The sequence below is a fragment of the Pteropus vampyrus genome, unplaced genomic scaffold (assembly GCF_000151845.1).
Source record: "Pteropus vampyrus isolate Shadow unplaced genomic scaffold, Pvam_2.0 Scaffold18, whole genome shotgun sequence".
Taxonomy (NCBI): Eukaryota; Metazoa; Chordata; class Mammalia; order Chiroptera; family Pteropodidae; genus Pteropus; species Pteropus vampyrus.
In genome coordinates this window covers 8,745,807-8,762,446 of record NW_011888799.1, presented here as the reverse complement: position 1 = coordinate 8,762,446, position 16,640 = coordinate 8,745,807, and the positions used below count along the sequence as shown (strand labels likewise).

The 16,640-nt window shown below is 40.9% G+C and overlaps 1 protein-coding gene across 3 annotated transcripts in view; it reads left to right on the top strand.

Moving 5' to 3' along the window:
• Window positions 1–16,377, top strand: part of RCAN2 (regulator of calcineurin 2) — a 241,914-nt gene extending 225,537 nt beyond the window's left edge. For all 3 annotated transcript variants that reach the window (XM_011354772.2, XM_011354771.2, XM_011354774.2), the window contains one exon: window positions 15,104–16,377. In XM_011354772.2, coding sequence (XP_011353074.1) covers window positions 15,104–15,264 — 161 coding nt within the window. In that variant the 3' untranslated portion in view covers window positions 15,265–16,377. The remainder of the gene's footprint in view (window positions 1–15,103) is intronic.
• Window positions 16,378–16,640: the final 263 nt, after the last annotated feature.

Sequence of the window (16,640 nt, the reverse complement as noted above, 5' to 3'; positions counted from 1 at the left end):
ATGAAAGTAGCAATATAAAAATAAGGGAGATATGTGTGAAATGTGATTTCCTTGAAAGTCTGGTTCACATACAGGAATCCTGAGTTTTTCTACCCTCTGTCTGAGGAGAGCTGGGTCTATGATATAGATAAATGTCAAGTGTATAAAATAAGTTGAGTCTGCTCAAGTCGAGCCTTGTAAAACCATTTCTGACAGTAATTCAGGACATTTCAGAAGCAGGCAAGTACCCCTCCTCCCTGCCCCACCCCTGCCCAAAATGGACTGATTAGAGCTAAGGTCCTTGGAGCTGCCTGTTTGATTCTTGTTACAGATAGTAACAAGAACACGTTTTAACACTTTGCGCAATTGTTTTGAATGTCAGCAAACAGAGGTCTTCATCAGATCACTAAGGTCTTGGCTAGAAGACCTACGAGTCATTGGCCAACTTGCATTTTATAGGAGAGAAACCCAGAAGCCCAGAGGTGGTGAGAAATAACTTGCCAAGGACAAGGCGTCCAATGCAGTGCTCTCTTTGCTTCACTCTTTGTACAGGACGCTCAGGCTGAGTCAGATTTTCTGACCAGCAGACTCCAGCTAGCCTCCGGTCCACTCACTTTGAGCTGATAATTCAGTAAAATCAAATCATTTTTTATTCAAAACGGGAAAGAAAATTCATTTGTAGTTAATATGCGCAAAGCTTAATGCAAAAACAAGATAAGGGGAAGTCTCACACACCCTCACTGGCTAATGGACCTGAGTCCAGGTCTGGAAGGCACTCCCAGGGACCAGTGTGACCTGGAATTGATGGAGGCAGAAGGGACAGACGGAATGGGAATTCAGCCTCAGAAGGGATGCTCACAGAGCCTGGCACTAAGGAGGGAGGAGGAGGAATGAAATGGTCTTTTAGAGGCAGATTAAGAAAAGGGGGTTCTTTGTAGAGCTGCGAATAACTTATCAGCAAAATTTTTAAAAATGTGTGACTTTTACCTTAATTGTGCTGCTAACCTTTTCCTTACCAATTAAATGTATGTCTACCATTTCTGAAGTGCTCTGCCGTGCAATAAGCATAGAGATAGGAACAATTGATATCCCCATTTTACAGATCAGAATACTGTGCTGAGTGATGAGCATACTAGCTCAAGCTGACACAGCTGGTTGGTGGCAGAGGCAAATATCAAAGCTGGCTCTTCTGACTCCTCACTTGGCCACATCCAATGGCCTTCTATAAGTGGCTTCTTCAGTGGACTTTAGTCTTACTCTGCTCTGACAAGGGCACAACATTTATCCTAACCCTGCATTGACAGTTATTTCTCACCCCACTATAACTTGCAGAAAGCCTGACCCAGGGTCTGATAAGTATGTAAATGAGGGCCGATGTACTACATGAGCAAGAGTGAATTTGAAGGTCTCCTGCTTTTTAAGAATGACCAATATTGTGTCCCAGGGAACAGCTACAATTTGGATGTATTCCCTGGGATACTTTTCTCTCCATTCCTTGACAGTAATTTGAAGCTGTTTCTCTATATTTGGTTATCCATTTGTCCTTTTCCTGTGTCCTTCTTCACCCTACACAGATGAATGATTTGTATGCATCAATTGAGTTGAAAATATCACAGAGGTTACAGTAGTCACCTGGCCTCTGCCAGCTATTTCACTTGCAAAGATGAGGGAGCAAAGGCCACACCCTGCATTCTCCCCACCTGCATTCTCCCCACCCGCATCCCTTCCTCCTCCCCAGTGAGATGCCAAGGCAAGGAGCTGCTCCTTCACAAATACTCACTTCTTCTTATGGTAATTTTCTATTGTTCAACTTACTCTCTCTTCTACTTTTTGAGGGGAGAATGCATATTGTATTCATTTTGGTATTCCCAGTGCCTGATGGCATCTTGCACATGGTAGGTGCTCAATAAATAAATAATGAATGAATGAATGAATGAATGAATGAAGTTATTAGCCTGCCTAGAGATAATTTCTTCACTGGCAAATCGTTGCTTTCTTATGGCTTTAGGCAGACGGAACCAGCAGCACTAAATTAATGTTTTCTCTGACAAGAAGACTTCCAACATTCTATTTGAGATAAAAATTAGTAAAATTCATTTTTAATCCTTTGGCAGAATCATTTTAGTAACAAATTATAACTCATTCATGTTAAAGGATAATGATCTCAGTTTCAGGAGTTCAGAAATAAACTAGAAAGAGACCAAGGAAAAGCAACTCAAATGATCAAAAGAATGGAGTTTTGCCTCACGGGAGTGATTACGAGCACTAAATTGGTATAGAGGCAGAAATCTGAAGATGCTGAGAAAAAGTGAGTCTAAAGAAAGCACATCCTTGAGCTGGCATTCAGGAAAAGAAGTCCACAGGCTCAGGGTCACGTCAGCAAAACGGCTGGCTTATGGGAGCTTTATTATGTCTAGCTGCAGACAGGAGGCAGTGATGTGCATTATTAAGACCCTTTCATGAAGGATAAATGTGCAGGTGAGGACACAGGACTGGGCTCAGACAAGCAGAGGTAAAACAATACCCTTGTTCTTTAAGAAAGGAACACTGCTGACTCTGGAACTTCTAGAGAGGCTCTTGAAACAAGCACAGACAGAACAATGCAATTATAAAGGAACCACGATGAACTCAAACCTGTGGGTTTCTTTTAAAATCCCTAACAGGATGTTACAACGTGAGACCAGGGCCACATAACACTGGAGAAGCATCTCTCAGTTCTATTAATTATAGTGGAAACAAGTTTATATTGTGGAAAATTTGAGAGCTCAATTTCAAACATTTTAATCATTGTCCCCATGACTGTGTGTTCTATTTTAGATCCAAGAAGTAAGTAAAACAGAAAATTAGGGAAAGGCAGGGGTACTTAAATAGAAACAATGGCTAAAACTTACATAGAGGGCTTACTGTGTATCAGGCAGACACTGTTTTAAACACCTTCCTCATTCAATGCTTACAACATCTCTTTGAGTCAGGCATTGTTATTCTCTTTGTTTATACAGCTGGGGAATGTAAGGCAAAGAATGATTAAGTAACTTGCCCAGGGCTGCACAGCTGGTAAGTTAAAATATCTCCCTCTACCCCTGGCAAGAACTAGACTGAGGAATCAAAAGCTTGAGAAACCACAGATATTTCTTAAAGAGTAAAATTAGTTTCTCCAGAAGAAATTCAAGACTGTTGCAAAAGAAAATTTTAAAAATACAAAACAACTTACACATTTTATTCCTCCCAATTTCGTTTCTCTACTTATTGGCACTACCCTCCAAACAAAAAACATATCCACTGCACCTGTTCTTTAGGGCATGTTGGATGTTTTCTTCTTTTATCCACTGGGACATGCAGATCAGAATTTATCTTCCTCTGTTCTGTTTAAAGGACAGTCATCATCTCTATAAAACAGAAGCTTTCCACATTTGTATTAGTCCTCCTGGTGAATTTTGAGAGGCCCATCAAATAAAATGCGCTTTGACCAGGTGAAGAATGAATTGAATATTTATTTTGGTTTATTGTGTAATACCCTTTTGTTCCTGACTCCAGAAAGAATATAGTGCTGTGTTCTTTTTGGATGTAAAACAATATAGGAAAAACAAAACCCAGCCTGGCAAAACAGCTTATCTATACCAATCAGCAAAAATGGCAAAATAGAGATGTACACTGTACTAAATGGGTGGTAAATCAGAAGTGGGATGTGAAATGCCAGCCTTTGTTCCTCTCTCCAGAATGGCTCTGGAAGGTCGTGTTCATTGTCACTGAAAATGCCTGCAGGGAGTGATATGAAAAGTCATTGTCTATTCCCTTTTTTCCACCTGCTATTTTTAGCTCTTGTTAGGGAGATCAATTTTAGTTAACTGCAGAGGAAGGCTTAAAAACGGAGCTCGAGTTTCAAATAGCGTACATCTGCTATATTTAGATTTTTTCCAAATTCTTCTCCATCAAAACATGCCATAGTAAAGCAATCTTGCCATTTTGCTGCTTGATATATATTGTTTCCTCCAAATGGAAAATATATTTCTTTAATTCAGTAACTTAAAAGGAAGAAACATTTTCTATTCCAGGCTCATTGATTCAAAAGGTACAGAAAATTCCGTTTTTAAAATATAGATGGACACTTATGTTTTGAGTGCATGTGGTATGACTATTATATAAGACTCTATTCTTGCTTAACAATTGCTATTTTCTGATCACAGATATGAAACGCATATAAAACAACCAGTCTCCAGAGTGCCAGTTAGTGCAGTCTCTATGTGTCATTCCTCCAAAGGGACGCAGATTTCAGATCCTGGAACACATGCTCATAATTTTCCATCTCCTTTTGAAGACTTTTCCCTGGAAAAATTTTAAGGGGCTTTTCTTCTCAGCATATACTCCACAATTATTTTTAATCATTATGGAGTAGCAGTATGAAATACTTCTTTTTTTTGTTTCCCAGGTAAAATATGCACATTGTAGAAAATAAAAAAGACACGTGACCAAAATACGAGTGTGCTCGCTCATCTGATAGCTATTCCCTTAGCCTGGTCCCTAGTATTGGGAAAGTAGAACAGGGTAACCATTCCCAGAGAGAAAAACCTCATGACTCTGTTACCAAGCACACAGAGAGCTCAGACAGACAGCTCTTTCTTCTTTAATGTCGGCCACTTTCCTCTCACCCTACGTGGGCGAGTCTCTCCTCACAAGCTTCAGAGAACCCTTCTCCTCTGGTCTCCTTTGACATTCCCACCTGTTCTTACTCTGACCTTTTTTCTAGGGCTCCACATCTTGTCTGATCCACTAATTCATGTCCTCAGTCAATCAGTTGTCCCTATAAAGTACTTTAGATCCTAAGTGATTCAGCAGGGAATAAAGACAAATGGCTATACTAATCCAGTCTTAGATGGAAATCCCCAGAAGATGAGCAAACTTTCTTTTATTGAAGCAGAGCACCTCAGAATGAAACTGTAGAAGTATTCTCTTTCTCTCTCTCTCTCTCTCTCCACCCCCCTCTTCATCTTACCAAGAACTCCTTCTGTTTCCCACTTTGATGTTGGTCAGGACTGAGGATGGGGGCATGGGGGAAGACTCCAATCATTCATGTTGATATTTTCTTATTATAGGAAAATAGGTCACTAGATCTATTTTCATACTAGACCTACTGAGGCAGGGAAGTCTATGATGTGTAGCCCTGATGTCTTTTCTGCACTATCTCAACCTTATTCCTAAACATCAGAGGCAATATGCTTTGACCTTGGCAGGCTGGGATTGGAATCCTGGCTCCACCACTTGTTTGTGGTGACCTTGAGCAATTTACTTCACCCGTCTGCATTTTTCTTAATGGTGATTATTTGACAACTTGAAAGGTCATCTTGGAGATGGAATAATTAATATATGTAAAGCACTTAGCCCAAGGGCTGGCACATCGAAACTATCAAATTCATGGTGGTGACCCTTCTGCTCTGAGCAGGGTACCCTCAGAGATATATTTCCTCTGCTAGTGTATGAATTGAGATTTGTAAAGCACTCAGAATGGTGTCTACCAGCCAGTAAGAGCAATGAGCGTGCCCTTTGTGGTGGTGGGGGTGGTGGTTTAAATGGGCCTGTTCTCTGAACTTCCAATGAAATATTTGAGTTGGTCTGTGCTTTACTTTATACTCTTGGCACCCAGGCTTAGAGGCATTCTTTGATAGAAATAGCTGCTGCACAAAGGAAAAGGGGCAGAGTTGCTCTTCAGTAATTGATCCAGCCTTCAAGTCTACCTATAATGTTTTCCCGCAGGACTTACCAAGATAAATATGAGCTCATGGAAACACAAAAGAATCAGAGAGAAAAAATTTTGCAAAGGACTTCCCTCTCTGGAATATCTTTTCCTCTCTGCAATATTTCTTTTAATCCTAAATCCTTCTTTCTACTCCTATTTAGAAAATAGTTCTTTTTCCACTCTCATACTGATCTTGTGAACAGGCAGCTACCAGATAGCCGTGATTTTAAGTTTCCAATAAGTTGCTCTGCCCTGGAATACCTTCTCTTTTTTGTAGCTATGAATGAAGCTCCAACATGAAGAGACGTATTTCTCTTGCTTTAGGGTGATGATTAAGAAGCATCATGGATGTGACTTTGAATCCAGACTCTACCTTTCAGTAGCTGTGTGACCTTCGGAAACTTTCTTAACCTCTCTGTGCCTCGGCTTCCTGAAGGGTAAAATTGGATTGTTGGGAGCTTCAAATGAGATCATCTATACACATCCATATATCTAGCCCTGGACATAGTAAATACTCAGTGTGCATTACCTATTTATCGTCGCTTGGTTTTTAAACCATATCTTAGTTTCCTATTAAAATCTAAGTGCCTATGTTAAGCTCTTGGCTCAACATGATATTTTGGAACTGACAGTCCTACACATTGCAGTACATTTAGCATTTTTGGGCCTCACCTACTAAATGCCAGTTTCCACACCCAACCCGACCCTATGAGAAAAAAAAAAAAATTCCATCACATTTCCAGACACCACTGGGAGTATAGCACCCTTATTTGAGAAACATACTAATTATACTTTGGCACTATTTATCATGTGGTTCTCAAATGTGACAGAGACAGAGAGGCAAGGGGTGCCTAGTAAGGAGTTGGAGGTACCAGTGTGGAAGAGACAGTAGAGAAGAAGAGAGAGGAACGGTGGACAGTACAGAGAATTGGAGTAGTGTCACCTAACTCCCTTCCCCCTACACACACACACGCACACACACACGCACGCACACACGCACGCACACGCACACACACACACACACGCACACACACACACACACACACTCTTTCCTTCTCTTTGGAAAAATATGGGAAGACAAGATTGCCAGTAGATAACTTAAATATAGTGTTAACTAGCATATCTGGATGGGAGGGATGTGCAGCTTTGGAAAATTTCCTGATGTTTTTTGCTATAACTCAGCCCTTCTCTTGAGGAACACTTTTGGCCCCCAACCAAACCAGCAATACCCCAGGATTGACAGAGGGCTAAAAGACACAGTGAGCTCAAATACCGGCCAATGCCAGGGGAGAGGGAAGGAAGGGTAGGTCACTCCTCACCCCTCACTCCTCACGCCTTCCCTGCTTCCAGCATGTCACTCTCTTTCCCACCTCTCCCAGGTGTCTGAGAGCTGGATCAGTGTCAGGCACCTGCGCGGTCTCTACAAATGACAAGGGAGCAGCACACTGGGGCTTGGCAGCCTTGTAGGCCTTCTCCGCCTGCCAAATTTGATTAAGCCCTAAACCTAACATGTGAAGGGAAAGCAAATCTAAATGCGAACACCTTTCAAGCACATTTCAAATCATTCTGAACTCTTCCCCCAATCTCTGTGTTTAATCTCACCAATAGGCAGCATGTTCTATAAAAGTAACACACATAGAAATTCCATTTTACTTATTTCATAGATCAGGACTGATGTTCCCACTTCCTCCTGAAAAAAAAAAATGACACGGTAAAAAATAGTGAGTAGAGGATTGCAGTGCCTTTTAAGCATAACCAAGTCTAAAGTTATTTTAATATTGGCATTTCCATTCTTCTTAATCAAATATAAAGGGCTCTTAATCCAAACGAATGTTTAGTGCTCAGCAAACAGCCCAGCACCGTTCCGTTCAAGGGTTCTGTTAGAAATGTCCTAGCACTTGCCTTGATAAGCCATCACCCATTCTTAAAATTCTCTGTAGATTAATAACAGACACGTGTTTTTTTCCTCGTTTGGCTCAGAACTCACTGAGAGTTAGTTAAGAAGTATGACAGATGAGCTCAATAATGCCAGCTTTGTGTCTGATGAAAAACTACAGCTGAGAATGTGGTTTAGTCGAGCTGCAGCTTCCTGATGCTGAAATCCAGAACTACGCAGTTTGACTTACCCTGTCACATAGATGGAAAATGTCAGGCTGCCCCACACAAGGCGATGTCTTTTCTGCTGTGCTTATTAGCACATGGCCGAGAGCAGAGCACAGGCCCTTTGCAGGCAGGGCTGGCTCAAAGAAGAAGGCGGGAGCGGGGGAATCGAGCATTTCCAGTCTCTTTTCCCAAAGTTACCCATCAGGTGTCACTCCTCTTCTACCAGAGAGGAGTATGGGAGGGACCAGAGAGAGAGGTCCCTGTGGTATGTTAATGGGGCTCCCTCCACATGCTAGGAACCACTGGGACTAGTGAAGCACCCACTCTAACACAGCACTTGAGCAGGGGAAAAAGAAGAAAGAATGCTAAAAGGTAGCTGATTTCAACTCAAGTGTAGTGGCTTAGCTTGCTTCCAAACAAAGGGAACTCGTATGACCCATTACTTATCAATTGCTATGTAACAAACTAGCCGAAAATGAAGGACTTAAAACCACAATCATTTATTTTGCTCCCAAGTTGGCTTTTGGGGCAGGGCTCAGGGGGACAGCTCATCTCTGCTTCGTGCATATGTTGTTGCTCAGCTGGGGACTGGCGAATCAACTTTCAAAATGGTTCGCTCACGTGGCTGGTAGGTGTCTGTTGGCTGAGAGCTCAGACAGTCCGTGGGTCACGGAACCTGGTTTCTCTCCATGTGAGCTTCTTCATGGGCTGCTTGGGCTTCCTTACAGCATGGAGGTGAGGTTCTAGGAGTGAGCATTCTGACAGAGCAAGGTGCAAGTACATGGCATTTTTGTGACCTAACTCAGAAGTCACACTGGTTACTTCTGCCATACTGTATTAGTCAAGACAGTCATAAAGGCCTGCCCAGATTTGAGAGGAGGAAACACATGGGGGACAGTCCTTGATTAAGGAGTGGCAAGGTTCTAGGTTCTCGAAGAATAATGTTGGGCAGGAAATATTATGACCATATTTGCAAAGCACAATCAATCTGATACAACACATCACTTTCCTATTGAGAATTCACCTTTAACATGAGAGATAATAAAGTTAAAGAAGGAAACAGAGAAAATCTTTTTTCAAAGTCCAAAGCTACCATAAAAGAGATGAATTAACTCAGTCTATATAATTTATATTCCTTTTATTTTTATAATTCATTAAGCATTGTCCTTTGAGAAAATTCGTTGTCAAGGAGACCATGCCTAGAAAAACTAGCAATTGGCCAAACAAAAGGAGGCAAGATGCAAAAGGAATCAATAGACTTTCTTTAGCTAGAGAACCAATATTCACTAAAAATATGAGTTGCCATGAAAAAGTATTAAAAGTAAAAGTTAAAACTAGGCTCTCTTTCAGTAGAGTCTCTTGTAGAATATGAAAACAGTGTGAATAACGAGAAGCAGGGCTGGAGAGTGAGTATGAGCACATTCTTTGAAGTCAGACAGGATTTGACTGAGTTTCATCGACTCTTGGCTCTGTCGTTTACTACCTATGTGATGATCTGACCCTCTCCCTATATAAACTAGACATTATAAAACCCACGTTACAGAATTGCTGTCATAATTAAATATCTAACTTACAGAAGTACTTAAAGCTGTATCTGGCATTTGGTAAGTGCTCAGTCAATAGTTGTTATATTTAAGGCAGATGGCAAGTTTCTATGACATCTCCTAGCACTGAATGCATACTGAAAATAAGAGAAATAGCTGCCCATAAATAGTTTTCAGTTCAGTTGAAAGGCTAAAACTTATACTAGTTTAACTAGAGGAGAAAAATTTATATATGTGTATGTACTGGACATTACATAAGTAGGTCATAAATGGTCACGCTTAATGCTTTTATAAATAAATAGCATATTTATTGAGCACTTAACATGCACTGTAAGCTGCAGCAATCACAAAGTTGAAGTCCTGGCTTCGGCGGTTTGGAATATAAGAAATTACCAGATAAAATAACTAATGAATAATATAAAAGGTACTATAATCAAGCATTATAAATATATGATTCACACTGTCTTAGAAAAAGAAAATCAGAGATCTCATTAAAAAGGCAACTTAAGATTTTCCTTCTCATGGGAATAGAAGTGTGGAAATGGATGAGAAGAAAGAAAAAAATGAGAGAAACTTACCAATGAGGAGAGAAATGCAGCAGTGGTCAAGGGGGAAAAAGATTATTCAATTTTGAGGTTCAGAATTAATAAAACCCCACTATTATTTGAACTGCGAGATCTGTTCACCCTTTATTTCTGTTTCTAATACGTACTCCACTGAGTAAGGGCTCTTTGCAATTATTCGGCTGCTTCTTTAATAATTCTTTAACTATTGTGTAATGTGACTGGATTCATTCATCATATTGAAAATTATTTTGTGGGGGGGCAACACTGACCACAATATCACCTTAAATAATTATATCATGCTTCTCAGGAAGGCTATATAAAGTGTTTGACACATATTTATTTCATAATGTCCCAGCTATGTAGCGGTTATTTCCATCTTACTGACTAGGAAAACTGAGCCTTAGAAATGTTATGTAACATTCAGTGTCACATCACTAGTAAGCAAAAAAGTGAAGTTTCCTAATGTTTTTAGGAAGTTTATTCTGACAGGAAAGATTACTTCCTGTGGTGAGAAACCAGCTAAGAGTCTTCTGGATGGGAGGAGGTGAACCATGGATAAGTCATTACAAGCAGAGTTTGAGGAGGCAGCAGACAGAGAAATGTTTCAAAGTGATATTGAGTAGTGCTTGGTGACTTAACTACAGTGTCCACGCTTACATCTATTTTGAGCAGAGGCCAAGCTTACATCAGTTCCAAAGACCCGAATGAGGATTTAACATTTGACCACATGCTAGAGGATTTTACATTTTGCGTGCCTGGTAATTTGTTTCTTGGCGGTAGTTGGAAAACCCTGATCAATGCATTTTCTGAGGACTTTTGGTCTTGGCCTCCTTTCTGCTCACAGAGGAAAGGATAGTTGGAATACGGACTAGAGGAGTGAGAGTGTGATAAGTGACTCTGCTTGTCCTATGCAAGATGTGCTGCTCTGCATGGCTCTACTCACTACACTGGGGCAAGACCTGCCCATGGGCTCCTTGTCCCCTACTGAGCCCAGCTGGCCCCTGCTCAGGGTGACAGCATTGACGTCAGCCTTTATGGTAGAAGAATAAGCTAAAGCCCAAAAGGAAAGAAAGGAGAAAAAAAAAAAACGAAAGAAAGAAAGAGAGAGAGAGAGTGAGAAAGAAAGAAAGAAAGAAAGAGAGAGAGAGAGAGAGAAAGAAAGAAAGAGAGAGAGAGAGAAAGAAAGAAAGAAAGAAAGAAAGAAAGAAAGAAAGAAAGAAAGAAAGAAAGAAAGAAAGAAAGAAGGAAAGAAAGAAAGAAGGAAAGAAGAAAAGATTTCACCCAGCAAGACCAAAGCTATTTTTTTTTTTTTTTTTTTGTGGGCTCTCAGCAGCTGTTAAGCTTTGCTGGATTTTGATAGTAAGAGAGTTTTCAAAAATAGAACAGTGAAATGTCAAAGTTAATGGGACCACAGCAATAAAATATCTCTACTACCGAGCAATATGACTTTGTTAATTTGATGCGAAAGTTGGTCTGCACACCTAGACTGAGGGGGAATCATCGGCTTTTGAAGCAGTAAATAGATTACAAGGAAAGGGATCTTTAAGGGAATGTTCTTTATCCAAGCCAGGGCAAACACATAGTTTACTCAAAAGGCTTATTTTATTATGTATATTTTACTACTTTTTTTTTTTTAAAGCTAGCTTCTTACCAACAGATGAGGAAAGAGTCAGGGTGTCTGGTCAGCTCTCTGGCCAAAGTGCGTGTGTCACCACCTCACCACCACATCCCACAATCTCCACATTTACTCTGCTATGGCAGATTCTTGTCTGTCATCCCCACATCAGAGGACAAGAGACTGCCATCCCCTTCATCCTTGTGTCACGACTGTCAGAGCCGTGAATGGGGCTGTGGAGGCCACTACTGTTCCTTCAGAAGGCGCTGCTTCTCCAAACATGCGGAACAAGTCCTACCCGCAAAAACAGGGACCGCCTCATTTAATTACTCAGAAGCCATTTCTTCTTCTGTCTCTTGTTGGAGGGAGTCTCTCATTCAGTATTGCAAAGCGCTCCTGAAGAAAAGAGAAAATTTTAGAAACCCTGGATAAAATGAACTCAGTCACTGTTTGCTACGGAATTTTGAGGGACTTCCTGTTCTTCCAGCAACATAGATGAGAACATCAAAGATTAACGAGTGCTGATGGCTGGGAGTGACTGCAGAGCTGATCTGGATTCCTTGCTTCTTTTCCTTTATGTGTCCTTGACGTCTCTCCCTGCATTACCTTCTACCGGCACTGTTATCATTTTCAAATGAAAAATCATGATGCATAGGGAGGGGGCACATTATATGTATGCCAGTGCCCTCCTGCCTGCACGCAAAGCCCTGTAACAGTGACCACCCAGACACTGAAACACTGAGAAACACCTGCGAATGGGGACTACCAATGCAGGTGTCACTCACTTAAATTTTCAGGGTTTCATCCTCATATTGATAAATTTTGTTTTTAACAAGCGCCCCTAAGTAAGTTGTCAGGTGTTTGAGAATCAGTGCTCAGAGATGCCACCAACCAGCTCTGCCCACCCCTGGCCCAGAGCCTTTTATGCAACTCTCAGGTAAAGCCAGTTTCATGTAGGTTCTTCTCCTTAGCAATATCTGAAGTGGTTCTTCAGATATTGATAAAAATAAATTTTGATAAAAACGACAAAATATTTTAAGGAGAGCAGAACAGACACAATTAAATGTGCTGTAAGTAGCACCACAACTGCTAAGTATGTGTAAGATAATATCTTCAGAGTGGATGACAGTGAGGTTAGGTTAGTGCTAACTATCAATTCTTGTTCTCCATGAGGGACAAGCAAAGCGTAGCATGAGTGATCTAGTCAAGTATCTCCTTCCTGGTTTTGCCCCGTGTCCCCCATTTTTGTCACTGTCCTCTCCTGATTCCAAACTGGTCCGCTTTTGTGAGAGATTTAATATTTGTTGACACAACTCTCTTTACCTACAATTTTCACCAAATCTAGACTTTAAATTATAGTCTTTTTGAGCCATATTTCTATGGCTCTGGCTAGTTCTATCCCTTTTCGCTACTGCCAATTTCCAGGGAAATACTGTAGGTGTAATGCTCCATGTTTGTGAAATATTTGTTGCCCTCACCCTGGAAAGCCTTTGCTCTACACACCAGGATGGTAAGTCTGGGGAGGGTCCAATAAAGACGTCTCTGAATCTTAACAGAAAGAGAACACTCTTAGCAGGGTATGGCTATATTAGTTTTCTACGGCTGCTATACCAAGGTATCACAAACTGAGTGGCTTAAGCAACTAAAATTGATTGACTCCAGTTCTGGAGGTTAGAAGTATGATATCAGGGTGTTGATAGGACCATGCTCCCTCTGAAGATACTAGGGAAGGACCTGTTTCCGGCCTCTCTTCTAGCTTCTAGCAGTTCCTTGGCTGTGGCAACCATAACTCTGATCTTCTCATGGCATCCTCCCTGTACATATGAGCGCCTGCATCCTAATTTCTCCTTTTTTATAGGGACACCAGTCATTTTGAAGTAGAGCCCATCTTAATGGCCTCATTTTAACATAATCATCTGCAAAGACCCTAATTCCAGAAAGGGCACTGGAAATTAGGATTTCAACATCTTTTGGGCGAACATTATTCAACCCATAACAATAGCTCACTCTGAATGTTTACATCCTTCCCGGCATGACTTAGAAGAGCTTTGATACTTACTGTATTATCAGTGCTCCTCATTCCCTTATGTCAGCAACCAGAATTTAACAATGTACATTGCAAGAGTTTGCTGTTATCACAAAGGTGTGCACAGTAGCACATAAATAATACCCTGGACCTGAAACTGACAATATTTTCTCTAGCCTCCCAGAAAGAGTACTTTCCACTACAGACTAAGGATAACAGGCACGGTTCCTGGACTGGGTGGTGTTCAGGATTTAGAGAATCTCAGAAAGAGAGGTGATGCTATGCCAAATAAAAGTAGTTAGTCTGGTGGATACAAAAATATGGCTGTCATGATTAGGAGCCAACAGGTAAACCAGTTTGACCAAAGCAAACAGGAAATTGATAGAGGTAATACTAAAAAAGATTGATGAGACTGTGCGATCTTCTGTCCTACTCTCAAAAATTAAGACTCGATTGAGACCCGGGGAATCACTGACCAGGAAGATGTCTGGGAGACATTGCCTACAGAGTTTTCTGTTGATGCCTGAAGGATGGGAAATAAAGAATAGGACGTCAGAAGAAGATTAAGTAGAACATGTCAGCAGTTGAGAAATTACAAGCATGCAGACTGAAAATGCCTATTTTTCCTGCCCCAACCCCTTTTGGTCTTCTACTTGTCTCTTAGACCTAGGTCGACTGTCACCTCCACTAGGAAGCCTTTTAGAATTACTTGCTCCTTATAATTTGGTACCATAGTCCTTGACATATACTGCCATCCCAGTACTTACCATGGAATATTGGAACACTTTCTGTTTCCAGATGCCACCACTGGGCTGTGCTCTCATAAAAAGCATATATATATTGTGCTTCATAGCCTTTATGACTAATAATGGGCCAGACCATGGGAAATGCTCAATAAATACCTACGGAAGTGAAACAAAGACAGGAAACCTGTCTGCTAACAGCAGTTTGATCGTAAGATGAGCAAGTCAAGAACGATAGACTCTTAGGACTGGAAGAGACCTTGATAGTTATCTAACCCAGCTACCCAATAGCTACTGCAAATCCCAGATAAGCAATGATCCCACCTTATTCCATCCTGGGGCAACTCTTGCTATGAGACATATACACCCGGAGGAGAACTTACAGACTGCCTTATCCAAAAGATAAAGAATAAAGTAATTGGCTCAGGGTTACTCAGCAATTAGCAGCAATGCTCAGAAGTGGAAGAGAAATGAAAAACTAACTGCCAGACCCATTCAGTCCTTGCCATAGCCCTATGGAGTGGAGGAATTGCCATTTTCTACATTCAAGGTTGAGAACCTGAAGCTCAGAGAGGTTTAGTGGCCTATTCGGTGTTGTATCGTTGATAGGTGGTAGGGCTGGGATACAATGACAGATCCATGTCACTCCTTTTTCCAGTGCCCCGTGCTATCCGTGGGCAAGAGCCCAGGTTTCCTGAGGCACTGTAAATTGTTCTCACTTCTTAAGCAAACCTCACCAAAGAACCTGTTTTAAAAGCCCTCTGCCTTTCTTACCCCTACTTTTCTTGCTTTTTAGGAGAGAAGTACGAACTCCATGCAGGGACTGAGTCCACCCCAAGTGTCGTCGTGCACGTGTGTGACAGTGACATCGAGGAGGAGGAGGATCCAAAGACTTCCCCAAAGCCAAAAATCATCCAAACCCGGCGTCCTGGCCTGCCACCTTCCGTGTCCAACTGAGCTCACCGCTCAGCCTCAACGATAATATCTGTCTCTTCTTTATCATGCTTTTTCCCCCCTGTTGTTTGTCGGAAAAAAAAAAAAAAAAGAATTGCCTTTAAATCCCTGGGTGTTTGGTTGTTTGAGATTCCTTCCTTGTAATCAAGCCTCTCGGACAAAAGGGCTAGGAAAAGGTAATACGTTTCCTGATCATATCATATTCATAAAGTATAATCCATTATTTAGAAGGTTATAGAGAAAAAAAGTAGTATTTTCTTAATAAACAATCAGCACAGTCTATATCTCCATTCTCTCATGGTGATCCAAGCCAGAGACATCAGTTACAAATAGCACCTATGTTGTTTGTGAGCTGTTTCGGTCCCAGTCCTGATGTGTATGTGTTGTTTTTTTCCTGGCCACTTAAGTAGGACCATAAGTAAACTTGACTGCATGAGATATTCCTATCTGGTCTCACTCAGTCCTCTGCATCCCGACATTCCCAGGACATGCATGATCACCAGCATTTATTTTCATGATTTGAGGAGATACTATAACTCACAGATTGTCAGCATCCAGCCATGTCCTATTTAGATTAGGAAAATTATCAGTGTCGTCCAGCTCAACAAGCCTGGGTATATTCACTATTTCGAGTCAATACTTCACAACTCTGTTAAAATTCTTGAAGGCAAACCTGAGCTTGGCCCCAAAGATACTCCTCAGTAGATTTTGAACACCACTTCCATATAGGACTTTCCCAGCCTCACTGGGGAGGCTTGTCCAGGGTGATAAGAGACCGATTTCAGACAAACCTATTTATTACAAAAGTTTCATGGTGTCTGAACGATTGTTTTTCTCTTTGTATATTTGTACAAATGTTTCAGCTGTGCTTTTAAAATCTGGATGTTTTTTATTTAGTGATTGTTCAGCCATTAGCTGCTTAAAAGCATAATATGTGCATTGCTTATGAATGCATTCATATACTAATACAGATAATCTGATAATATTACGCTCTATTATGGATAGTGCTGAATTTTGAAAGATCACAAAACTTCTCATGCCAATATATAAATGATTAGCCAACATCTTTGCTATCAAGATTACGTGTTTTTAAATAAAGTGAAGATGCAAATGTCAGTTGTAGACAATTTGGATGAACCTGAATCTCCAGAACGTAGCAGCCACTGAGTATATTAAAAAGGAAAGGATGACAGATTAACGTATGCTGATCCTACTCATGCAATGCCCATATTGCTCAAAAACTTATTAGTTTTCGTTACATGTGATTTTTCTATTTCTCTAGCCCAAAGTGCATTACAGAAGATACACCTATAGAACCATTACCTTCTGCTATATGTGCCATCTACTTCTGTACATTAATGAATTACTTTAGAAGTAAA